We start from the raw sequence: 27573 nt of genomic DNA, 5'->3' as shown, positions 1-27573 counted from the left end.
AAAATCCATCTCCTACATTCTAGATTTAAACATATTTCGGGGGGCATGCCTCCGGACACCCTAGCAACTCCGGCCCTTTGGGCCGTCGATTACGCACACACACACACACACACCCTCCTCCCCCCCCCCCCCCCCCCATATAAATTTCTGCGTACGGGCCTGCAGACCACAGTTATTTGTGAATCTTCAGCTGAGATTTATTCATAACAGCCCATGGCATCCTAAATGCCCACCTATGGTTTAAAAATAAAGAAAGATACAAATGTTTTCAGTCTCTCGAGGAAATTACAAAAAGGGTTATAATTATAAAGAGGACTTATTTTAAATACTTTTAGTTAAACGTTTGTGTTTCTTTCATCATAACGTGCGCTTGTTGATTTTGCACAGATCCATGTTTGAAGGCTAATTATTTGGAATAGGAAGTAAATTCGTAAGCTTAGTTATAGCCAAGAAAGTGCAAATGGTTTAGCTGTAATGAGGCTTGGTATTCATACACCGGGTTTTCCTTGTGACAAAAGTGCAGCGCGATTATTTTGGGTAATTTTCAAACAAGCTGATTTTGTGCAAAATTTGATAGCTGGGTCATTCTCCGAAAGTTGTGTAATTTCATGTAATGGAATTAAAAATTATTTGCCATCGTCCGTTTATCACATTTCATTGCTCCACATTATACATCCTGTACACCAGACTCTAAAGTAATAAAAGATATATAGTTATTTCTTGATTAATTTCAATTTTTAGCTTGTTTTGAAATGTTTACCAAAACCAAAATACAAAAAGGTACTTGTAACGAACCAGACATAAAAGATATGAAATGAGAAAAACAACATTTTCTTCAGTGATTGAGCCAAGGTGTTACGGAGTATATATCCTGAAGTTCAAATGTACTGATTGCCATTTTGATTGTGCCTTATAATATATATTTTTTTATTTTCCAAACTTATGTAATGGAAAATAAATTTGTGCGATCAACTCCGCAACTTACTGACTATTATTAGCTATAATTTCCCCTGATCATGTGATAGCCATCATCACACGTGACAGAAGTTACTGGAAGCCATTTTTATGAAAACTCACATAGACATTGTTGACTTGTATTCATTAACAAATCCAGCATAACGGGGGGGGGGGGGGGGGGGGGGGGGGGGGGGGTAGAAACACCTCTTAGTATTTTGTTTCTTCAATATTGTTTTGATGAACGTAATTTTGAATGTAGAGGTGTATTTTACATTTGTTCAAAATAATTTTATTTGTCTTTTAGGCCAAAATTGCATCTGTTAGAAGAATGTATATTCTTATTTGTTCTTCTTGTTTGTATTTCTTCATATTTGTGAATGGATATTGCACAATGTTATTCATAGCTAGATCATGAAAATTCAGCAAGCTACATATTATAGTTCAATGGTTTTTCTGTTTCAGAACAGCCATGCCAATGACCAGCAAGGAAAAGTCGAGGAGGTGGAGAGAACGTAATAGAAAAGAACCTGAAAGACACCAAAAGTACAAAGAGAAAAACGTTGGAAAGAAAGAAAGGAACAGAATAAAGTGAAGACAATTAAAAATTTGACGCCACGTGAACAAAGACTGAAGCGAAAAATGTGGACAAAATCACACAGTTAGCAGAGAGAAAAAAAAAGTTCATGCAGTAGGCCTACTATCACCACCTGTTAGCCCGGACCACAGCGAGGATATAGCAATACCTGTCCAGCTAACACCACATCTATGTGTGTAAACTAAACAAGGAGGTACAGTCGATGCACTTCTGGGCATCGAAAGTACAAGTCACAGTACATAATGGTGTTGCCTACTGCAGTGATGGAATTCTGAAGTAATTCTCAACAGTGTCCAATTCATGTAGGCATGACGCTGCAGCTATCTGGGCCTATCTAACCCCTGTTATTAAATGGATAAAAGCAGAAAGATCTGGCATTGACACCCTGCACTTTTACAGTGGTGGCCCGACAACCCAGTACCGGTGCAAAACAACTTACTATCTACTATCAACCTATCTGTACGATCTTGGCTTTGTGGCTGGTACCTGGAACTTCTCGGAGGCTGGCCATGGCAAAGGTGCTGCCGACGGAATCGGGGGTGCTTTGAAACGCACTGCAAATCGATTTGTTGCCAATGGTGAAAACATAACGGATGCTCATAAACTTTTCAAACTGTGGTCAATTCTGATTTTTTTTTGTTGATGATGATATCCCATTGCAATTGGATGGGATCACTGGTACAATGAAGATCCACCAAGTAGTGACAAATGAAAGAGGACACATGGCACACAAATCCCTTAGCTGTTTTTGCTGTCACCCATGCATGTGTCACTATTTTAGTTTCAGATCACATTCGTTTGCGATTATCAATGCTCCATCTCTGCAGAATGAATCAAACACATTTGTTGCTACAAAAGGCAGTCATTCAAGGAAAACCAATGAGTTCATTGGTGACATTGTTGGATCATGGTGTGTTGTTTCATATGGTAATAATTGTCACAGAAAAGATTAGTTTTATGTATTTTATGATGTTAGAGGGGGTTTATATAATAAATGCCTAATATTTTGTCATATCTGGTAGAGCATGAGCATACTGGGTAAATTGTGAAAACGTTGTCATAATTTTTTTATGAGCAGTATATTGAGTTTCTTCAGTGGGAAATTAAGCTGCAGGTAAAAAGCATGCAGGCTGTGGGAAAGGTAAACGTCACCTGTCTGTTCATCAGGGCATTTGCCAAGAAGGTTTCCAGCAGGCAAGTTGACTGGGAAATGGCTCTTGGGAGCTTTTTGGGTTTGAGCGTGAGCCAGAATCATGAGAAGTATGTGAGCTACGAGAGCTATAATAGCTATGTGAGCTATAACTGGGTGTGAGGGATGACACAGATGTGACCAGCGGAACTGTAGGAGAACCATCTGCAAGAGATGTCTACAGACTAGCGTGGTGGCGGACTGTTGTTAGGATGTCTGCAAGAGATGTCAACAGCCAACCATCCAAGATGTGCTAGTGTCTGGTCGTCATCAAGATATTGATAGTATTCGCAATGACAGTGAATTTCAGATGAGTTTATACTGATACAAACTGAACTGGTTTAAAATGATTATTTAACTAAGGCTCGAACATTGACTAGAAGCTAGATGGCTCAGACTGGTTTACCATGGACACCAGAATACAGTGGGGGGTTTAAAAGGTTGGGGTAGTGATGTTGTTTGGAGTGAAATCGTCATTTTGTATATTTATATTTTGTATATAAATTTGTTGAAATGTTTTGTTGTTTGACTCCTTTCTTGGACAATATGTCTTACTGATAGTCAATCTCTCGTCCATCTGTGACAATTTGGTGTCAGAAATGGGATAGACTGTCAGTGAGATAAACGGCCAGGAGACAAGTCGTGTAATATATATATATATATATATATATATATATATATATATATATATATATATATATATATATATATATATATGTAGTTAGAATTTTATGGAACCAGTATTTGATGGGATACGTTTCTTTGTAGTCAGACTGTCTGGTCATAAGGTTTCCCACCTACCTCCATTGTATTTGTCAACAAGTTGAGGTCATTTAATAATTTCTAATTGGATAGGATTGGTTGTAGTTGGATAGAAGTTAGTACTTAATTCAGGTAGGTAAACCTTTAGCCCAGTGTGTGCATTCTCTAGCCTCGTCCCAACTTTTCAAGTTAGTTTTTTCATCTGATTTTGGTATAGAGGAGTTAGGTTGATATGATAGACATGGAGTCCTTACAACATTTGAAGCAATTAGGTACGGATTTGGGTAATGAGGGTGAAGAGTTAAGAGCATTCGTACCAACAAGAAAAAGAGAGGGGAGAGCGTACATGAAAAGGGAAGAAGAAAGAATGAAACGAGACTGAGAGAGGAAAAGAGAGGGAGAAGTTAGAATTTGAATATAAAATGAAAGAAATGGAAATGACAAAAGAAACTAAGGGACGTGAGATTGAGAGTTTAATAGAAAAAGAAAGGTTAATTGTGAGACGTGAAGAAGCAGAGTACAAACATAAGATGGAATTATTGGAGACTCGAGCTAGACTTCGTGTAGGTATTTATGAATCTGAACATGAACGTCATAACCATTTTGAATCAAAGGGTCCAAACTACCCTATATTGAAGAAGGTAAGGATGACATGGATGCTTACTTGCAAAGGTTTGAACGCTATGCTAAAGCTCAACAGTGGAGTAGAGATAAATGGGCTATGCATTTAAGTGCCTTATTAAAAGGGAAAGCATTAGAGGTGTACTCAAGATTACCCCCGGATCAAGCTTTTCAGTATGACGTATTAAAGACTGCTTTGTTGAGGAGATTTGATTTAACTTCAGAGGGATTCAAAAAACGGTTCCGTTCTAGTAGACCTCAGCTTGGAGAAACATTTAGTCAGTTTTCAGTTAGATTGGAAAACTATGTTAGTAGATGGCTTGAGTTGTCAAATACTGTCAAAACATTCGAAGGGCTGTTAGACCTTATTTTAAGGGAACAACTGATTCAGGTGTGTGGTCATGATCTTACATTATTCTTAAGGGAACGTGTTCCGAAATCAGTTGAGGAGATGGCAGATTTAGCTGATCAGTTTAGAGAAGCTAGAGGAGGAGATATTATTCCGGTGCTAAGTCGTACAAACATGGTGAGATCAATATCCAAAGATCATTCAATAGATTTTCAGTGCAGAGCTAATTTATCATCAGGGCGACCCAATTTGAAGGGAAATGGAAATAGAGGGGGAAAACATGGTAATCAACCAATAAGAACTAGTGTTCGCTGCTTTTTGTGTAATAAACCAGGTCACTATGCTCAAGATTGTTTCAGCAAAAATTCCCCAAAGTCTGCATTTGTTGAGGCTGCAGGTAATGAGTATCAGAGAGGTGCAGGGCAAGTGCCATTTGCAGATCCAAGGTATCAACAAACGGGTTTTAGAGGAAGAGGATATAGCCACGGAAAATGAAGGGGTCAAAGTCAAAATGTCCTTGCTTGTGATAGACGTGTGGGAAGTATTGATGGTACAAGATACAACGAACCGACATTGAGCTCAGCTTGTAATCAACAAGTTACAAATCCACACAGAATGCCAGTACTTGGAGGTAAGATTGGTACTCAGCATGTGTCTGTTTTGAGGGACACTGGTTGCAGTGGAGTTGTCATTAGGAGGAGTTTAGTACCTGATGACCAGCTTAGCGGTAAGATTCAAATTTGTCTTTTAGCAGATGGTACAGAAGTAGAAGCTCGTATGGCAGAGTTGTCTATTGACACACCTTTTTTCACTGGTAAAGTACAGGCTTGGTATATGAACAATCCAGTATTTGATGTAATACTAGGTAACATTTCAGGAGTAAGGCCACCAGATGATCCTGATCCTAACTGGGAAGCTCGTATACAGGCTGTTCAAACGAGGACACAAGTGGTGAAAGAAGCTAAGCAATCAGAAATTGAGAGTTCCAGAAGCTTTACAGATTGAAGCAACTCCTGCAGAAATACAGCAAGCCCAACAAGAGGACCAGAGTTTAAGGAAGTGCAGGGAATTTGTACAGGCAGGAGCAGAAAAAGTAACCAAAGGTGGAGGTAAAGTGTCTTTTACAACACGGAAGGGAATGTTGTATAGGGTATTTCAAGCACCAAAGAGAACTGGAGGACAAAGGTCTACCCAATTAGTCGTTTCTAAGCAGCTAAGGAATACAGTTCTGGGGATAGCACATGAATCACTGATGGCAGGTCATTTTTCTACACAGAAAACAAAGGACCGTGTATTGGCAGAATTTTCGTGGCCAGGTATTCAGTCAGAGATAGCTCGGTTTTGTCGTTCATGTGATATTTGCCAGAGGACAGTTCCAAAAGGTAAGATAATAAGAGCACCTTTAGGAGATATGCCACTCATAGAAATACCTTTTCAACGAATTGCAGTGGATCTGGTCGGTCCTTAGAACCTGTCACTGACAGGAAAAACAGGTATATTCTTACAGTTGTCGACTATGCTACGAGGTACCCAGAGGCAGTTGCATTACCTGGCATCGATACCGAGAGAGTTGCTGAGGCACTGGTGGACATCTTTAGTAGAGTTGGTGTACCTAGAGAAATGCTTACTGACATGGGTTCTCAGTTTACATCTGAACTAATGGCAGAGGTGAGTAGACTTTTATCGATTCGCCAGCTTACCACCACTCCCTACCATCCAATATGCAATGGACTGGTGGAAAAGTTCAATGGAACACTGAAGTCGATGCTCAAGGAAATTTGCTTAGAACATCCAAAGGACTGGGATAAGTATATAAATGCACTGCTGTTTGCATATGGAGAGGTTCCTCAGGAAAGTTTGGGTTTTTCTCCTTTTGAACTACTATATGGTCGCAGTGTACGAGGTCCTATGGCGATTTTGAAAGAACTTTGGGCAAAAGAGGTTCCAGACCCTGATGTTAAAACTACCTACAGGTATGTGTTTGAGTTGTATGAGAGACTTAACAAAAATTGTCAACTAGCTCATATCAACTTGAGAAAAGCATCACAGAGATATCGTAAGTACTACAACAGAAGGACTAGAGACAGACAGCTAAAGGTTGGTGACAAAGCTTTGGTACTCCTTCCTACCAGTAACAATAAATTACTGATGCAATGGAAAGGTCCATTTGTAATTACTGAAAAGGTAGGTACTTTGGATTACAGAGTAGATATTAATGGAAAGAGCAAATTGTTTCATATCAATCTTTTGAAGTCTTACTTTGAAAGAACTGTTGTTCAAGGTGCAGATGCAGGTGTGCTTTCCATTGTCAATGTAGCAGTCATTGATTTGGATATGGAGGATACTGAATCAAAGATGATGTCGAATAATATTCCATCATATCCTGAGCCGATGCAAACAGAAAATGTTAATGATGTTAAGGTAAGTGCAGAACTGTTAGACGATCAACGTCAGTAGATTAACCAGTTTTTAAAACATTTCTCTGACACGTTGACAGATGTTCCAGGTTACACAGATCTAATACATCATGATATCAAGCTTACTTCAAACGAACCGGTAAGAATTAAGCAATATCCTATGCCATTTAGTATGAAGGATGCAGTAAAGGAGGAAATAGCAAAAATGCTACAGATGGGTATAATTGAGAGGTCAGAATCACCCTATTGTTCACCTATAGTCATGGTAAAGAAAAGGCATGGCACAAACAGATTTTGTGTTGATTTCCGCCATCTGAACAAAATAACCTTGTTTGATGCAGAGCCAATGCCAAATGCTGAGGAAATGTTTTCGAAGTTGTCAGGGTACAGGTTTTTTTCAAAACCAGATTTATGTAAAGGTTATTGGCAGCTTCCAAAGAGGATTGTCGGGATAAAACGGCATTTTCTACAGCACAAGGTTTGTTTCAGTTTAGAGTATTACCATTTGGCTTGGTGACAGCGCCAGCAGTATTCAGTAGATTGATGAGGAAATTGTTAGATGGAATTGAGAATGTGGATAACTTCATTGATGACATCTTGATTTTCACTATGACATGGAAAGAGCATTTATCAGTTCTGGAGAAAGTGTTTAAGCGACTCCAGGAAGCAAATCTCACAGCAACATCATCTAAGTGTTACATAGGATTTCACAACTTGGAATGTTTGGGTTATTTGGCCACTTCCAGACAAGGTCAGAGCTATTAAAGAGGCAGCGCGACCCAAAACAAAGAAACAGGTGAAATCATTCTTAGGTATGGTTGGATTCTACAGGAAGTTCATTCCGAATTTCTCTATGATTGCTGTTCCACTTACTGACCTAACGAGGAAAGGAAATCCAAACCATGTGGGTTGGACAGAAGCCCATGAACATGCATTTCAGTCACTGAAGAAAGCAATGATTTGCTGTCCTATTCTAAAACTTCCTGATCTTGAGAGACCATTTATTCTGAGGACTGATGCTTCGGATCAAGGAGTTGGTGCTATATTGTTGCAGGAGGAGAATGGGGGAAAACTTCCAGTGGCTTATGCAAGTAGGAAATTGTTATCCCGTGAACAGTCTTATGCTACTATTGAGAAGGAATGTTTAGCTTTGGTGTGGGGTGTCCAAAAGATGCAGAGGTATCTTTATGGCAAGTCATTTGTCGTGGAAACTGATCATCATCCCCTAACATACTTGAACAAGGCTAAAATGGCTAATGCTAGGTTGATGAGATGGGCATTACTGCTGCAACCCTACAGAATTCGCATAGAAGCAATCAAAGGGAAGGAGAATGTTGGAGCAGATTATCTAAGTAGATTAGAATAAGATTAGAATGCCAGTTGTGTTGATTTCAAAGAACTATACAATATATAGACATATTGAGGATGTAGTGTTTTAGATGTTATATGTGATCTTAATGTGGTATGGTATTTGATAGTGAATGTATGTAGAGTTTGAGGAAAGTAGTGTATTATGTTGATTTTTAAGGTTTCTTAATCTTTCCTGTAAGAAAAAAAATAAATATATATATTATTTTTTCCCTAAGGGGAAGGGTATTGTCACAGAAAAGATTAGTTTTATGTATTTTATGATGTTAGAGGGGGTTTATATAATAAATGCCCAACATTTTGTCATATCTGGTAGAGCATGAGCATACTGGGTAAATTGTGAAAACGTTGTCATAACTTTTTATGAGCAGTATATTGAGTTTCTTCAGTGGGAAATTAAGCTGCAGGTAAAAAGCATGCAGGCTGTGGGAAAGGTAAACGTCACCTGTCTGTTCATCAGGGCATTTGCCAAGAAGGTTTCCAGCAGGCAAGTTGACTGGGAAATGGCTCTTAGGAGCTTTTTGGGTTTGAGCGTGAGCCAGAATCATGAGAAGTATGTGAGCTACGAGAGCTAGGATGGCTATGTGAGCTATAACTGGGTGCGAGGGATGACACAGATGTGACCGGCGGAACTGTAGGAGAACCATCTGCAAGAGATGTCTACAGACTAGCGTGGTGGCGGACTGTTGTTAGGATGTCTGCAAGAGATGTCAACAGCCAACCATCCAAGATGTGCTAGTGTCTGGTCGTCATCAAGATATTGATAGTATTCGCAATGACAGTGAATTTCAGATGAGTTTATACTGATACAAACTGAACTGGTTTAAAATGATTATTTAACTAAGGCTCGAACATTGATTAGAAGCTAGTTGGCTCAGACTGGTTTACCATGGACACCGAATACAGTTTTTTGGGGGGTTTAATTTAAGGTTGGGGTAGTGATGTGTTTGGAGTGAAATCGTCATTTTGTATATTTATATTTTGTATATAAATTTGTTGAAATGTTTTGTTGTTTGACTTGTTTCTTGGACAATATGTCTTACTGATAGTCAATCTCTCGTCCATCTGTGACAATAATGTTTACCTTGGAAATATCCAGGCTATTGATGAACAGGATGATGAGACTGAGGTCAGTGTAATGAAGTCGATTGGAATCAATCGGTTTAACTGGCCTCCTCCGCCAGACTGCCTCTGGTATAAGAGAAGCGATTTTCTTGGCATGGTTGATGAACCCCAGCTAGTCACAAGACACTATGAACTGACCAAAAGTGCTGAACACGCCAGGTTCTTCAGTAAAACATTCCAAAACCGTTTTCTGTTTCCCCAATTCATTATCTATTAAACTGTTTTACTTCTAAATACTGGAATGCAGATTATCATTCTCATTTTGTTTTGTACTAAGAAAAGATATAAACTATTTTCAGAGCAAATTCATTAATATTTGCCAAAGGAAATCTGGATAGGGTCAACTCCACAAATGTATCCGTCAACACCGCAACCTAGTATCGAGCAATGAATATTATTTTTACCTGGAACTTATAAACATTCCAATAACCATCAATCTTGAATAGCGATCCAAGACCATGGTTTCTATTGGAATTTGGTCTTCATTTAAAATGGCGATTTAGGAAAATAGAAAAATGGCATGGGAAGGGGTTAATGTGGTCAAAATACACTAAATGGAAGCCATTCATCTTATAAATCCTCTAGTGCTCTTCATTTCCATAGTTCATGTTTAATGTCCACCCCAATCCCATTGTTATCAGGTTGTGGAGTTGACCACACCCTCTGTATGTGGGGGGTTAAAAAATGTATTTCACTGAAACAAAGTTTAAATTATCACTGCTGTTACTTGTAATACTAAAAATAGATCCTTACAGATAAAATAAGTTTAAAATTAAACACTTTTGCCCAACTTTAAAATTTCTTAATTGCATTAGCCAAATTACACAACTTTAGGAGAATGACCCAGCTAAACCTTTATTCAAATGAGGGTTTTTGTAAGATTTAATGAAAAAAGTTTTTATAAATATATGCGTGATATCCGCCAGCTCCCGCTTGGGTGTGGTTTGTATGGGTGTGAACATTGTCAAAAATGCACCCAAAATCACGCAGTTTGGACACAGTTGTATTATGGTGAAAGTAACACAAATATTTAAGGAACAATATTTAAAATAAGTCCTCTTTATAATTATGACCCTTTTTGTAATTCCCTTGAGACTAAACATACCTGTATCTTTACTTTTATGTGGGCATTCAGGATGCCATATGGGTTGGTATGCATAAATCTCAGCTGAAGATTCACATATAACTGGTCTGCTACCTAATATAGCTTCAAAAAAGTGAGAAAATATCAAATACAAAACTGAATACGATCCTGCTTTGGGGGAGGAGGGGTGGGGGGGGGGGGAAGGCCGAATGGTTATTCACATTTCAGCTTTCCGTCCATTCCATAAAATTCAACCAACTTTCCAGACGAAGTAAGTTGTATTAATTAATTAAACTTTTGTTAATCATAATACAGAAAGGTGGTATGTAATAAATACAGAACCACACAGTTGTTTTGACATGTTATTTATTACACAAATTTATATCCTAGTGCAAGAAAAGATTATACCACGATACGGTACCTTAAATCTTGCCAACCATAAACGAAGGAAGGAAATGTTTTATTTAACGACACACTCAACACATTTTATTTGCGGTTATATGGTGTCAGACATATGGCTAAGGACCACACAAACATTGAGAGTGGAAACCCGCTGTCGTCACTTCATGGGCTACTCTTTTCAATTAGCAGCAAGGGATCTTGTATATGCACCATCCTACAGACAAAATAATACACACAACGGCCTTTGATATACCAGTCGTGGTGCACTGGCTTACCATAAACGAGTGCAAAAAAAAAAAAACATGGCAAAACAACTGGTATGTGGTTATGTATTTAATATGTAACATAACTTCATGAAACGTGGTATTCATATTACTATTAGTCTAGTGGTTTAGACTCCAAAACAATTTAACACAACTTCATGAAACGTGGTATTCATATTACTATTAAACTAGTGGTTTATTCCAAAACAAATTAACACAACTTCATGAAACGTGGTATTCATATTACTATTAGTCTAGTGGTTTAGACTCAAAAACAATTTAACACAACTTCATGAAACGTGGTATTCATATTACTATTAAACTAGTGGTTTATTCCAAAACAAATTAACACAACTTCATGAAACGTGGTATTCATATTACTATTAGTCTAGTGGTTTAGACTCAAAAACAATTTAACACAACTTCATGAAACGTGGTATTCATATTACTATTAAACTAGTGGTTTATTCCAAAACAAATTAACACAACTTCATGAAACGTGGTATTCATATTACTATTAGTCTAGTGGTTTAGACTCAAAAACAATTTAACACAACTTCATGAAACGGGGTATTTATATTACTATTAGTCTAGTGGTTTACTCCAATACAATTTAACACAACTTCATGAAACGGGGTATTCATATTACTATTAGACTAGTGGTTTTGACTCCAAAACAATTTAACACAACTTCATGAAACGTGGTATTCATATTACTATTAGACTAGTGGTTTATTCCAAAACAAATTAACACAACTTCATGAAACGTGGTATTCATATTACTATTAGTCTAGTGGTTTACTCCAATACAATTTAACACAACTTCATGAAACGGGGTATTCATATTACTATTAGACTAGTGGTTTAGACTCCAAAACAATTTAACACAACTTCATGAAACGTGGTATTCATATTACTATTAGTCTAGTGGTTTAGACTCCAAAACAATTTATCACAACTTCATGAAACGTGGTATTCATATTACTATTAGTCTAGTGGTTTAGACTCCAAAACAATTTATCACAACTTCATGAAACGTGGTATTCATATTACTATTAGTCTAGTGGTTTACTCCAAAACAATTTAACACAACTTCATGAAACGTGGTATTCATATTACTATTAGTATAGTGGTTTACTAGTGCATTTTGCTATGAGGGAGTTTTTATTTTTGATATATTTTTCTGTCACCATGAAAATGAATCGCCAAAAGAGTCAAATTCACTGTTTCGAGAGCACGAGTCTAAAACACAATAACTTCCTGAAACTGTGTACACATATCAATGTAATGCTTCAGTAGTGCCGTTTACTATGTGGAAGGTTTCAGTTTTTATATTTGTTTCTGTTACTATGGAAACAAATAGTCAGAATTACCAAATTCACCGTTTCCGAAGTAGAACACCAAAACCGTTCAAGATAAGTTCACAAAATGTCGTACACATGTATATCAGTCTAGTGGCCTAGTAGTGCATTTGCTATGAGGTTGATGTTGTTGGTATTTCGATATTTTACTCTTACCATGGAAACAAATAGTCAGATACACAGTTTTATTCACTCTTTCCGGAACCGAACTCCGAAACCACTCAGGATAACTCCCCTTAGCTTTGTAGGCCTAGGCTATACATATCAGTCTAGTGCCACCGTGCTCTAAAAGTAATCATGCATTTTGCTATGAGGGAGTTTTCATTTTCAATATTATTTCTGCTACAAATCAAATGAGTGTGGTTTTCGTCCCATTAATGTGTGTGTGTGTGTGGGGGGGGGGGGGGGGGGTATTGAAGATAATGTTTAGATTTAAACATACTGTTCTTAGTTGTCTGACAATGTAAGATTTTTCCGACTACTGGAATCTTTTCAATGATAAAAATTACGTACTAAATATAATTTCTTGTTTACAATATCAGAGTACATTTGTATGTATAGACAATGTGTTTTTGAATGCCCTAATCTTTGTAATTAGCGTAAACCAGATTTGATATGCTATTAATTTCGAAAAATATATACATAATTTACACATGTACATTTAATATACACCCACTGATATTTTATGCAGAAAAAAAAAAATATGAAGAAAAAATAAAAATAAATTTATGTAAGAATTCCAGAATGTGGCGAGCGAACTGTCTATGGGATTCGGGTCTGCTCCCCAACGGATTAAAATAGTTCTGCGCCGATACTGTGGCAGCGTAGGCCTACAATCCCTCATAGCAGCCGAAGGTTCACAATTTCTATTCCCACATTTAATTAACTAAATGGGTAATTTACACATTTAGGCCCCCTATTTTCATTTGGATTACATAATAATATTAGGCCAATTAGTGAGATTTTGGGAAGCTATTAGCCTGGCCCATCCCCCATTGTGTTAATATGAAAAGGAACCTCGATCACTCTAATCGTATCGAGGGGGAGGGGGGGGGGGGGTGTAACTCATTCCATCTCAGTCCAAAAATGCTGGAATTTACGGTTTAACTAGTTAGTTTATTTTATTTAACTACACCACTAGAGCACATTGATTTTTTTTTAATCGTCGGCTATTGGATATCAAACATATGGTAATTCTGATATTATAGTTTTAGAGAGGAAACCCGCTACATGTTTTTCCATTAGTAGCAAAGGGATCTTTTATATGCACCATCCCACAGACAGAATAGCATATACCACAGGCTTTTGATATACCAGTCGTGATGCACTGGCTGGAATGAAAAATAGCCCAATGGGCCCATCGACAGGGATCGAGCCTAGACCAACCGCAAATCAGGCGAGGGAAATTACGGATTTTCGGACAAATATTACGTTCTTTCAATTTAATACAGGGTTTTTAAGTCGCCAAACGCGAATGAATATATACTTATTCGCCTGACAAAAGTAATTTGAAAAACTCGCGTTTCATACGGCCAGATACCGGGAAAATTGGCTTGCTTTATAAAAATTATACAAAATGTTAACTGTTTCGGCAATGGGAATTAATTTGACATACAGGAACCTTTTGAAGTATTTCCTACGCAGAAGGGAGGTAAATCGGTTTGACCAATGAAAATTATCCAGGGAGAAAAAATGGCCGGGAAATGTTCAAAGTTGCGCCTTTGGATTTGAGTGCCTATTAAGTATGGAAAAGGAACGAACTGCTCGTGTGCCTTGTCTTTTGGGAATTCTTGATTTGCAAAAATTGGTTCAGAGCGAGAACTTGCATTTTTCAGAAGAAACTAACCGATATCTTTTGTACCAGACCCTGAAAAAAGTCGGCCCCGATGAAGCTCAGAAGTTGATAAGTAAATGTGAGTTCCAAGACACTGAAGACATAAAAATAAATAAATAAAATAAAAATAAATTATAAATTTAAATAAAATAAAATTTAATCTACGTATGTAACTGTATTCAATCCAATTTTCCACACAAAAAATGCTGAAATTTGAGTTGGTGGGTGCGTTGCGTAAGGCATTGTTTAAAAAACAAAACAAACCAAATACTAAATCAATATCGTAATACTGAAGCTCTTTTTTTTACAATTTCTGATCATTCTGACTGCTCTTTTGATATGCACTGCAGACCACCTTTGTTCTTGCCCAGTGCTGCAATTTATAAGGATCTTTTTGTTCTCTGGTCCAGTTGACTATAGCCTCGGTCACACTGTTACGGATTAGGACACCGGGTTAGCCACGGATACAATCTGGCATCATTCATGACTATCCGTTGTGGTCCGTAGCTGTCCGTATTAAATCCCTGGGTATAATATCCGCCCGGTCCCCTCCATTATTATTTTTAGTTAGGGTTGAGGGTTAGGGTTGGGGTGGGGTTGGGGTTGGGGTTATGGCTGGGGTTAGGACTAGGGTTGGGGTTAGGACTAGGGTTGGAGTTAGGGTTGGAAAAATATCCGCCCGGTCCCCCCCTCCCTAACCCTAACCTTAACCCCAACCCCAACCCTAACCCTAACTAACCCTAACCCTAACCCCTAACCCCTAACCCCTAACCCCTAACCCTAAACCCTAAACCCTAACCCCTAACTAAAAATAATAATGGAGGGGACCGGGCAGATATTATACCTTAGGGTTAGGGTTAGGGGAAGGGGGTACCGGGCGGATATTTTTCCAATCCCTGATCAATCATAGTAGTACTTGTATATCCGTAAAAAAATTGAACATATAAAAAAATTCATCACGGATCGAATAACTGTATTGCATCCTTAATTATCCATAGAAGAACGTGGTGCATCCCTAGGGGACTGTGGTTTTCATCCAATGGGTCCACAGGCAATTTCGCCAAATTGTCTATCAAACTTCAAAAACTGCAGAAACCTGGTTATTTTCTAATATGACATTTAAAATCACTAATTCAACTTTAAACTACATTGTAAATAGCATTTTAATGGGCATTTTAACATGTTTTGTTTTACATCCTGGTATAAATGACCTGTCACTTGGTGTGTCAACAAGCAGACTGACTTGGCTAGATGTGATTTTTCATGTTACATTTTGTGTCATTTCTAAATAATAATGCTGGGTTTTTTAAAAACAAAAAAAATTCCGAAGGGCACAGTGGCAAACCAGGTACGGCAGCACAGTATTTTTCTTGTCGAAAACACCGTAAGATTTTAGGGGCATAACGGCAAGTAAGGAGGGCACCTATGATCATTGCTGTTGGTGCCGTGGTGAAATTCGAACCCTGATTCTAGAAGCTCTGATGCGAAACATGAAATGTACTGTTAAATGTTCACTTTACCTATTTTTATCAAACTTCTCACCTTTCTTCTGGGAAGAGAGAAGTCACTTCTACTTTTTCAATTCTAGATTTTAGGGCCTGCTGTACCCTCTGGCAGAAATCCTGTTACGTGCATTTATAAGGTACAGCTTTGGAGGGGGCAGGTCTATGATTGCACATGTATGTATGCAGATAGGCTTAATCCAGTTTTCTGTTCACATTAAATTTACAGTCATAATGGGTTAATTAAAATAAAATAAGATTACTTGAATTTTGTTTATTGCAATACATAAAATAAGTGGTGTGTGCAAATCTTGTATTCTCATACCTGTCCATGTGGATCTGGGCTCAAAACTGTCACATTTATTTCTAAAATACTGTGTTTATTTCAGTGGTTGAGAGAGGCGAAATTGTGTGGCCAGAGGATGAAGACTTTGAAGTGGAGGACATAGTAGATCACGCGGTGGTGGAAGTATGTTCTTGCATTAATATGTCTTATATATATATAGATTGGAGAAAACTTGGTGTTTTCTCTTTTATGGATACATTACCTATCCTCAAACAAGTGCAGTGCTCTACAAAGCGAGTAAAATAGTCGCCATGGCGACTAAAAACATTCCCTGGTGTCTAAAAAATAAAATCACATTCGTCAGTTGGCGACTGTCCAATAATTTTACTTTAATCTGTAAACAAAACTGGACATCGGAAAACACTGTGGACCAGTAGCAATTTACCTTCCATAAAACATGTTTTCTATCGGTAATTTGTTTGAAAAATAAAAGTTTGAGACATGTTAATCAGACTATGAATAATGATTTCCCAGTATTCAAGAGTAAACACGGTGACGTTAAAGGAAACATGACACGAGACCATATTATAGCTCATTTTAAAAGAAAAATGATATAAAAATAATATACAAATAACTTTATAACAATAAAATATGTGTAGTTAACTTAAAATGAAGAAATTACGCTAATCAGTATCAAAGTACGATTTATGCATATTTTTTCGTGAGCGTTCGAAAAAAAAGGGAAGTGACGTCAGAGCCGCTGTACTCTTCCATTGTTGTTAACTGTTTATATATGGAGTAAGGGGCGTACGATCTTTTCAGTCCAACAGTGCCGTACTGCGCGGCCTTTGGGTGTAAAAATAAACAGTTTAAACGATCGGGATTGTCTTTTTATGGTTTTCCAAAGGATTGTATCCGAAGAAAGACGCGTGTATTTTATCGCAAAAGAAAAGATTGGACACCAACACCGCATAGTACTTTGGTGTCAGCCTATTTACAGCCCGGAGCCCGAACGTTACCCGGAGACAAAAACAGTACTCGGTTGCGAATGCCGAGGTGTACATTGTACATATTTGGCACAAAGATACACCTCAGCATGATGTATTTATATATGTTAAAACAAAAATTTATAATTTTTTATTTATTTATTTTTTTGAAAAAAAAAGAGATTTTTCATGTTAGGGCTGTAGGCCTACATAACAAAATCTGTATTCACCGTCCGAAGAAGGAAACGTCAATAAGTAATTAAATATGGCATATACAAACATGGGATTTGGCACGAGGATACATCTCAGTACGATGTATTTAAATATGTTTTTTAAAAACGTGTAGAAAACAATAATAATTTTAAATAATGTTTTTAATCTTCGGGCGGAATACGTCACAAAAACGTTCCTCATCGCCCGAAGCCCCACGAAGTTCAATACAAAATAAACCACTACTGTCGGTGTCGAAATAACTATTATGTTTCATCCATGGGCTGACTTGAGAATCGGAGTGTTGTTTTAGTTAATTGGTCCTTTCTTTCCGTGGCCTGCACATGTGATTCCTGATTGGCAGGTGTATATTGCAGGGTATCGACCAGGTAAGTGATTACCACGGTCTAGACATACGTACAAAATACGTGCCAGTTTTTTAAAGATCACAGGGTATTGAGGCGTAACCTGTCGCGACTATAGTACAATGTTAATGGACATTATCAGCCGCCCTGCTTCATTACTGTAAATAATGCTGTAAAATCCTTGATTAAGTAGACTTTCCCATCTAAAATTACAAAACTGACCAATTACGTAGTACCAAAGAAAAGAAAATTATCACTTGGGTATCGTGAGTGGTCGTTTTTACTCTAACGCACCCTACCAATAGGCCTAATAATATGCTACTTTTTTTTTATGAGAGAAAAATACTATAACCCCATTTCGTTCTATTGATGCAAATAGAAATATATTTAGTTTAAAAGTTGATTATACTCTCAAGTCATTTATGTTGTTTTACAAGTCGGGTTAATGAAAGTGAAGCGCCTTGTCGTAAATTAGAGCGTTTGTTTACACTGTGCATACAGATTTCATTATGTACAGCCCGAACATAAAAAATGCGATATTTTCTATAAAAAAAAACACACCAAAAAAATGTTTGTCCTACATTTATATTTTTTACATATTTAAATACATCATATCGAGGTGTATCTTTATGCTAAATATGAACAGTATACACCTCGGCATTAGCATCCGAGTTTTGGTTTTGTCTCCGGGTTACTTTCGGGCTCCGGGCTGTAAATTGGTCGACCGGTCTGGTCTGGCACCATCAGTTTCTCCACCCTCCGACTCGCTATCCGTTTTTTCTTCAGTATCACTGTTGTAAGTAAATGTGTGTCTTTCTTCATTTACTAACAGCTCATATTGATACGGCAAAACGTTTTGCGAACGAACACTCATTGTTTTGGTAAGCTATGCAAGACTTAGATTCTTTATGAGTGGTACGGACTAATGCTTTTAAGTGTAAGGCTTCAGATCAAGGGACGCGTCTCTGACGTCACGGACCTCGTGATTGCCCTGCTCATTAAAGATCGGCAATTTCCGCTAAGAGCTCATATCTGGGGTTCTTTTATGGAGATATTTTAAGTAATTAATTTTTTATAATTTTTTTTTTTAGGTGATTCAATTTATAATTAATTGTACATGGTTGGTGCCAAATATGGTTTACGTGACATGTTTCCTTTAAGTGTGAGGTACATTTGTAATACTTCGTTATGATGTTATTTCCCTTAACTTGAATATCAAGCGCTTGGAAATAATTCGGCCCCAGTTCAGTTTTGGATCAAGTCGGTCCTATTCCATTTAGAGCCAGGTTTTATTTATGTATTCAAATGACATTGTTGAGCAACTGTATGTCTTTACTTGTCTGTTTGAAACTCAAATGTTAATTATTTTAAATGTCGACTTGTATATATGTTATGCTGCACTCCAATCGTCTCGTGCTTATTGTGATAACAGGTCCTTCCACGATGACGACGTCTCCAGTCATGATTGTCATTTTAATCACGTCGGAAGTCATGACCACCAGTGGAGGATGAAAACATGTTTCTATTTTCATGACTCGATTTTAGACGACTTTAAAAACACAACTATTTACAAAACAGTATTTATTTATTTACAAGGCAGTATGTGACGAAAATAAATATTTAAACGAAAAGTTAGGTAGCCGATTGGTAACTACTAGTACTAACACGTTGACGCCTGGTAGATATTATCACAATGCTTTTATTTAACTTTTAATGAGTACTGCAATTTAAATGCATATTTTAGCAGTGCCATTAAAATAGTAATTCACTTAAATTCGTTTAATACAATTATTGGGTATGGAATTTGATAATTAATAGTCATTCACTGTTTTAGTGGAACCGGACACAAACAGTAACTTACAATTACTATTTAACAACTAGGAATTATCCCCTTCACGAGTTCATTCGAATGCAGTCCAAATGGCAATTACAGCATTAGTACTGGTAATGTGCTGTGAAATGACAGATGAATCGATTTAATGACAAGTATATATTAACTGGCTACTAAATATAAGTGGCTGGCGACTAAAATATTTTACTTTACTGGCCAGGGAAGAGTAAATTTTAACTTGCTTTGTAGAGCACTGAAGTGCACTCTCTCTCTCTCGACCCGACACCACCACCACCCCCCCCCCCCCCCCCCCCCCCCCCCCCCCCCCAGTATTCTGGTCCGAACATCCCAAAAGCCAATGGGATGGCCTAAATTCTTCTACTGTATGCCCTCTAGTGCAGCATTCAGCAGAAGGCGGTGGGTTCCGGAATCCATAGATGCATCTGTTTTCTCCCCAAGGACCGGATAAAGTCTTGACACAGTGGAAGACTAGGCCATCCATGGTAAACCCCCTCCAAGGGATGCCCATCACAGGCCAATGCAGGTGATGTTAATAACAGCAACAAAGTGCAGCGCAAATGGTGAAGTGCATGAACATCAGAATGGTGCAGTAAACAAATGTCAAGGTGAGTCCTCATCTGTCGGTTTGGTGGACATCTCGTCGTGCAGTCCAGGAATCCGACAGCAACATCAGCGGCGACGAGGACAGCATGTGTTAACCAGAGTTTTCACTGTAACCAATGGACCCAGAGGATGGACATCTTTGGTGGATAGTAGTAGTATCAGATAGTAGTCGGCGCAACAACACCCAGTTGAAACTGGTAATAGGTGTGTTGCAGTGCAGCGACATCGTAGAGGCAAGTGCACGGTGTCAGAAAGACCTTGTTCTCTCAGTGTAGTAGTTGAGGGCTCGAACAAGACATTAATACAAGTCCTTGACATCGGGCAGATCCACAAAGGAAGAGAGTGCTTGGACAGCGTAGGTACGAGACACTGGAACAGGAAACTGGTTCTTTGCCATAAAGTTCATCAGGAGGCCCAATGTAACTGAGGTGTTGTCTCTCTGGAACCGCACCATGTCCATATCCAGAGCATGGATTTATGACACTCTTGCCGCCGTAGCGAACCCCAGCAGGAACACTGTTTCCCTCAGAACAAGGTTCAGGTCCCATTGCAGTGAACGAAGACACTGAAACTGGTCGTCGTGTGGAAAATCCTTGATCGTAGCATGAATCATAGGCAGTTGCCAGCTTGGTACCAGTGGCTGAATCACGAACCATCACGGTGATTGCGACGTAGTCAACTATAGTGAAGCCCTTGAGTTTCAACATTGACTGGAGATACAGCAAAAGGTCAGCTAACTTCTCCACACAAATAGTGTGAGGTGTCAGCTTTTAGCTGATACACCATCGCTGGAAGCACAACCACTGGACCTTACATGCAGCAGCAGGATGCCAGGTGAGTTTCAGTAACAAGGCTGTGGTCATAGTAAAGAAACTTTTCTTCTTCAAACCCTGAGAGATCAGGTCCACACGTGTAGCTGGAACAAGCGTGAATTGGGATGGTCTCAACGTGGGATGAAACAGGAGGGTATCCCAATTGGGTAGTGGTAGAGAATCTGGATTGACGAAACATATGAGGTCGGGATACCAGACTCTGCCTGGCCACACTGGAGTGATGAGAAATAGTCGAAAGCCAAATTCTTGAAGCCGCTGAAGTACTCTTGGGAGCAGTACTAGTGCAGGGAATGCATAAATGTCCTGACTGTCCCGACTGATGGCCAGTGCGTTGAGATCGAGAACTTCAGGAAACCGGTGAAACGGACAACCTCAGCTGACACATAAAGCAGGTCACAAACAGTTCCACGTGTGGTGTCCAAAGCCTTTGGCACGCCCACCAGAAGGCTTCTGGGTTGAGCATCCACTGTATGGATTGCAAAGCAAACGGTCGAGACAATGTGACTGTCGGAACATGTTACACCCCTGGAATGTGACAGGCTCGGAGTTGCAGCGGAATGGCATCTACCAAATGGAAGAGGCGATATGTGAGCCGGAGCAGGCTGCTGGAATGTGTTCCGCCATGCTGATTGATGTATGCTGCTGCTGACACGTTGTCTGTGACTACCATGATAGTCGCATGGATTTAACCATGCCAATGACGTACTGCGTTGAAAACTGCCAGAAGCTCTGAGCAAGTTGACGTGGAGACTTGCCAAGTCTGAAAACCACAGCCCCAAAGTTGTATGATTATTGAGATGAGCTCCCCAACATTCCAGTGATACATCGACAAACAGATGGTGAGTCGCTTGAAACAGCTTCAAAGAGACGTTCGACGGAATCTGCCACCACTGGAAACTGGACCGCAGGTCATTGGGAAGGCTGATCATCAATCCGGGGTTGTTCAATGTGATAATGGATTCAGGAAGACTTGGCGACGACATAATTGTAGATGGCCCTGAGTGTTATATCCTGAGGTGACATCAAGAGACCAAACAGGTTTTGCCAAAAATGGAATGTCACAGGTTCTGCAAGGATTGTGGAGACCGCAGACTGACTCTTGTCTCATCTGTCGAAGGGAACCTGGACTAGTTCTGGATGCTGCAAGGCTCCAATGAAATGAAGACTCTGTGATGGTTGACTTCTTGAGATAGCCGTTAACCGATGCAGGAACCTGGACATAGCAGCAGTGGTCCTGGTAAACAGTGAAAAGCCACTGACGGCGAAGCGGGGCCACTACGCTATATTCCCGATATACGTTGATGTTAAACAACGCAAACACTGTATGGCTGGTATTCATGGCAGTCCCGCTGCCCCATGATAGGAAAGCAGCAAAAAGACGATCTTCTCCGCATCAAACAGGAATGCTGACGGTAGTGACTGAACGTCAGTGGGTTGATAATTCGCAATAGACCATAGTTCAACGGTTGCGTTAAATACCTGTACACCACGTGATGTCAACTGGATAATTGCTGCCAGTCGCCGACATGCCGATCCGTTGAAAATTGCAGAAGGTAGCTGTCCAAATGATAAATCTCAATGTACCTAACGCTGATAACTTCTGGAACCAGCGGAAGTGGTGATTGCAGACCTGCACCAACAGTTAATCGGTCCAGCGTACTGTCTTCAGCGCCAAACCATAATGCTTGTAATGTTGTGTACCGCGTGTAGCAAGGTCTACCGCAACTTTTTGAATTGTTATGGTAACCGAGGTGGAAGCTGCAACTGGAACTGCAGCTTGAATAGCAACCCTAACTGAAAGTGTGAAGTAAAGGTATCTTCCTTCCACCTCAGCGGCGAACTGACAATCAACAGTTGATCTGGAAAAACTGGCTGTGTTCTGCCAAAAAATAATTGGCGTTGTCACACAGATAGTGGGCTCTTCCGAGATGTCATCAACGGCTCAGGAATCTAGCACACACATGGCAATCCCAAGTAGAACCCTGGTCGAGATGTCGTCAACGGCTCAGTAATCTAGCACACGCATGACAATCCCAAGTAGAACACTGGTCGAGATGTCGTCAACGGCTCAGGAATCTTAACGCACACATGACAATCCCAAGTAGAACACTGGTCGAGATGTCAACGGCTCAGGAATCTAGCGAACACATGACAATCCCAAGTAGAACGAATAGCCGTGGTGCATCAAACCGTGGACGGTCCCGTCGGTCTCCATGAAGTCTGATTCTCAAGACTGCATGAGCGTTACCTTCTAAGCGGCCAGTGGAAAGCAGTGAACAGGCCTGCCAATCAGTTGTGCAGGAAGTACTTGCTGCCCGTGATGACCCAGACCGTGTGTACAGTCCCATCAGGACCCGTCGGAAGCCCTTGAACTATTACCAGCTGGAGATCAGTGTCGGCGATCTGTGGGAAGCGGTGATGACTGGCTGTGGTCCAGGATGGGATAAGCGCTGAACCGGCGTAGCCGCTGGCACCCATATCACGGTAGCCACAGGCACCGTAGATGGCAAAGTCGTGGATCAGGAACCAATGGAGCAGGCGAAAGCTGGGCTGTTACTGTACAGGTGTCACTGGAGCCACAGTGACTGTAGAAGCCACCATAGAAGTAATAGTCTATTGCAACATCATTGGTAACATTGTCTTCCATGGATGGTGGAATTGCTGATACTGGCGTCGTCAACATCTCTGCGTTCTTCTTGTGGGTAGCCACCACTCGCAGGTAAGCAGCAAACTCCATTGACGAAATACCCGAACAAAATTCACGTCTTCTCACAAGGGACTCGACATCCCAGACAAAATTCATGCAGGTCTTCCCCAGCCTTGAACTTCTTGCATCGAAGACACGACTTGACAAGTCTCACAGAACTAGAATCTGACATGATAATTTCAAACTGAACTGGAAAGAAAAAAACATAAGATTGAACAGTTCCGCTAAACAAAAGTCACCATTTTGCAAATGGCAGCGACACCTTGTTAACAGACACAGTAAATACACTATAAGGTTGTAATAATATGTAGGAAGCTATTCCCCACATAAATCAAACAATAAAGGTAAGAAAAATCGATAAATGACTGAATAAATCAGAGCCAAATAAAAAGACGCCTGAACCAAACAGCGGAGGAAAAAAGAAGACAAGTTAGTTTTCCTGTCATAATTATTAACTAGAATATTTACCACTGAGTGATGTTGACACCGTTTGTAATGTGCCATGCATGATGTAGTTAAGTGTTATAGTAGTGACTGCAACATCTGCAATAGGACCAGATTCCCATCACTTGAATTATTAGGTTAATATAAGCCTTGAAATACACGTTTACTTGATGTGTAGTAGCAGCTTACAGGTAGACAATGTAACTTCCACTATAAGATATGTTGAGGTGATTAAATGCGCTCTGTCACAGATTGTTGACCTAATTATTGACTTAACAAATTATTATATGACAATATATACATTTGATTTGTACCTAAAAGTACTTTATTGAACCATCTACATAACCACCATATCACACTTATTATTGATATTTTATGAAAATAATTGAATTATGGGTACAGTCCATAATTCTGAAAAAAATAACGGCTATTTGGAGAGCAGAGGTGTGACGTATTATTTTGAGTCACGTGACGGGCATTCCCCGAATAACTGCAGTGCCAAAACGATTTACCAAGCACGTGTAACAAGAATGCTTGACCGTCCTCTGTGAATAGAAAAAAAGAACCAATGAAAATAAGTTACTAACAATTAATAAAAACATCTACTGAATGATATTAAGCTTATAATACATTAATTTTTTTTAGTAACAGAAGCATGTTAAACGTCGACAATCCCGACTAGTTAAGCCTTTGCATCTATAGGAAAATTTATCGTTAGTCGTACGTGAACAAACTCTAAACATCTGGATCACAAACACCATCATTTTTCACCGTGTCAAATTCATTATTATACAAAATATGCCACAACAGCTGACTTGGGATAGGAATTGTTACATTTTTAAAGAATACTCTGAACGTGACGGTGTTTATATACGATGGGACTATATATATGAAGGCTGTGTCTATAGCTTCCACTAACGAGGGCTGGCTATATTCACAGCAAAAATGTATAGATACAGCGGTTGTAAAATGAAGTACTAGTAGGTGTTGGAACTCACAGAGTAGGAGTTGGGGGTTTATCGAGAGCTACATACACTCAGTAATGGGGGCACACGGGGGGGGGGGGGGGGGGGGGGGGGTGCTCTACGGGCCGGAGTCTGTTACCACAGAAGTGTGCAATGTAGTCCACTTGTAATGTATATAGTTGGTGAAATTGTTGGCCCAAGAATAGAACAAGTATGATTCAGTGGTTTTCCGTTTAAAAAGAAGAAAAAAGCTATTTTCCGTTTCATGTTTTTGTAAATCCGTTTCATTTCCGTTTCAGACTACAATATGTAATTAACAATTGAACTAACATAAGTTGTGACAAATTAAAGGGTCCGAAAATTGACTCAGTGACTGGTGTCGACATGCGTCGCTATTCCTCATTAAATCAAAGTAAGCCTACATATTAGTAGCGAAAATCACATCAGGAGCAAAGGCTACAATGATAATAACTACATAGGCCTAAAGCATGATTAAGTGCACTGTTTTATTCAACGAGGCTTAGGGTTCACAAAACGTAAACATTTATTTTATCATCTCTTTGACAGTCTAACATCGTCTGCAAAATGCAGGCTGATCTTGTCCCTGCACGTAGAACTGGATTCATCTGGGTTAAGTAATAATTAGCCAACCTTTGGACGACAAAACATGCAACAGTACACTGTTTTTTTAAGCTATACATTAAAACCGAAATACCACTTTGCGAACCAGTCAAAATAATTTGCACATGCGCCTAATAATAATAATAATAATATTAAATGGTGAGTTCATGTTCGGACTGTTTATTATTTTATTTCAGCGTATTCGCGGTTGTTTTCATCATGAAATAATATATTTTTTATTATTTGCCATACATGTATATAGCCGGCCCTCATTTGCCAAGTCTATACATGGCAATCGTTTATATAAAATTCACAAATACATTATACGGTTGTCGTATATATAGCCTCATCACTACGAGTCTGTTTTTCCGTATTTTTATGACTTTACAAGAAGACTTACAGATTTAAAAAATGAAGCGTGTCGTGGAATTCCTTCGATCGTAGTTCAATTAAAATATTTTGGATCATACAATAACTAGGTTTGGTATTCCAAATGAATGTAAGTTTCATTTATAATGCATATTTAGAGAAACAAGGCCCACTAAATCCGTGATTGAGCTCCTTTAACATTGTACATACATATATATATTTTCATTACCTTGAAGAAAGAATTATACACGTTTTAAAATTCATATATTAAGATTTGAAAAAGGTGGGGTGTGATAAATGCTATAGTTGAGCAGCATAACCTGCATGTATTGACTAGGTAACATGCCCTTCTCAGTGTTTCTGCCAGAAAGACATTTCTGGGTATGGCGCTATGGAATTGAATGCAACCACAGTCAACAGGTATGGAGGGCCTCCCCCACAATGAAAATGTGTTACATTTAGGGTTAAGGTTAACAAAATCATACAATAATGATAAGAGTCATCAATTTTGTCAAAATGTTAATTTAAAAAAAAAAAAAAAAATGTGGGTATGACACCATATCCGTTTTACCCTCTGGCAGAAACCCTGCTTCTTAACTGGCTTGTTAAACATGGGAATGTTTTCAGCCGTGAGAGTTCGCACATACCTTGAATTTCAGTGAGGTACAGTTGTTTAACTGTGTAGATGGGCCATTCCATGGTAATGATTTAAGCCAGGATGTGACATTCTGACTCTTTGATCTCCTTAACTAAAAGTCCTTTTTAAATGGAAATGCAGTTTTATCATTTATAGGCTCATTACATATAGTAGTATAAGCATGTCAGGCCTAATTTTGTTTTTTGTAAAAAAAAATTACTTATAAAGTGAAAAGTAAAATGTGCCAGGACGTGACGAAAATGGACATGACTTTTTAACACAGCAGTAAATTCCAAAACTCAGCTCTCCTGGTAGAATGTTTGCTTATTGAAATACACTGTTTAACACAATATCCAGTCTATTTCTAAATGCCATATAGCAAATTACTAAAAAAATATTCTTTATGATGTAACATTTACTTTTTAAAATTTCAGTACAAGCCAGGACGTGACGAGCCAGGACGTGACTTTTTGTCCAGTTCACTTAAATACAACTAATAAATGATATATATATCAAATACTACTAATGAAACACTGTTAGTTTATGAAACCAATGATATTTACTGGTTTTAAGTATTTTTATCTTCAAAATAAGTGCATAAGATTGCTTATCCTGATGTTGCTAAGTCTTGATTTTTTTTCTACCTGTACAATACATGTACAAACTAAAAAGATGAAGTATGTAGGTGTTACTTTTTCGTTGGCTGCGGCATCACTTTTGCATTTAGCTCAACATTGATTGTACAAATGTAGCTTCATTTCTCATAAATTACATGTGTTGCATCAGTAAAGCTTCATTTATAGTTATATCTATGAATGTTCTCCTCAATGCACGTCAAAATGTGTTTTTCAACTTTATTATTTTAA

The 27573-nt window shown here is 38.8% G+C and overlaps 1 protein-coding gene across 1 annotated transcript; it reads left to right on the top strand.

Annotated features, from left to right (window-relative positions):
* Window positions 1-14197: 14197 nt before the first annotated feature.
* Window positions 14198-20226, top strand: LOC121368956. Its single transcript, XM_041493726.1, has 3 exons — window positions 14198-14406; window positions 16219-16302; window positions 20177-20226. Exons 1-3 carry the CDS (start codon window positions 14238-14240, stop codon window positions 20224-20226), a joined length of 303 nt encoding a protein of 100 aa, XP_041349660.1. The 5' UTR covers window positions 14198-14237.
* The last annotated feature ends 7347 nt before the right edge of the window (window positions 20227-27573 follow it).

This window comes from Gigantopelta aegis, chromosome 3, assembly GCF_016097555.1.
Source record: "Gigantopelta aegis isolate Gae_Host chromosome 3, Gae_host_genome, whole genome shotgun sequence".
In the NCBI taxonomy this organism is placed as follows: Eukaryota; Metazoa; Mollusca; class Gastropoda; order Neomphalida; family Peltospiridae; genus Gigantopelta; species Gigantopelta aegis.
This window is presented reverse-complemented; position numbering and strand designations above follow the sequence as displayed.

What these genes read in the sequence shown, in the direction of transcription:
- LOC121368956 (XM_041493726.1), top strand. Translation starts at nt 14,238, where the DNA reads ATGGAAAAGGAACGAACTGCTCGTGTGCCTTGTCTTTTGGGAATTCTT. An exon ending in TCAGAAGTTGATAAGTAAAT is followed by an intron (nt 14,407 to 16,218) that starts GTGAGTTCCAAG and finishes TGTTTATTTCAG; the next exon opens with TGGTTGAGAGAGGCGAAATT. An exon ending in TCACGCGGTGGTGGAAGTAT is followed by an intron (nt 16,303 to 20,176) that starts GTTCTTGCATTA and finishes CTCGTCGTGCAG; the next exon opens with TCCAGGAATCCGACAGCAAC.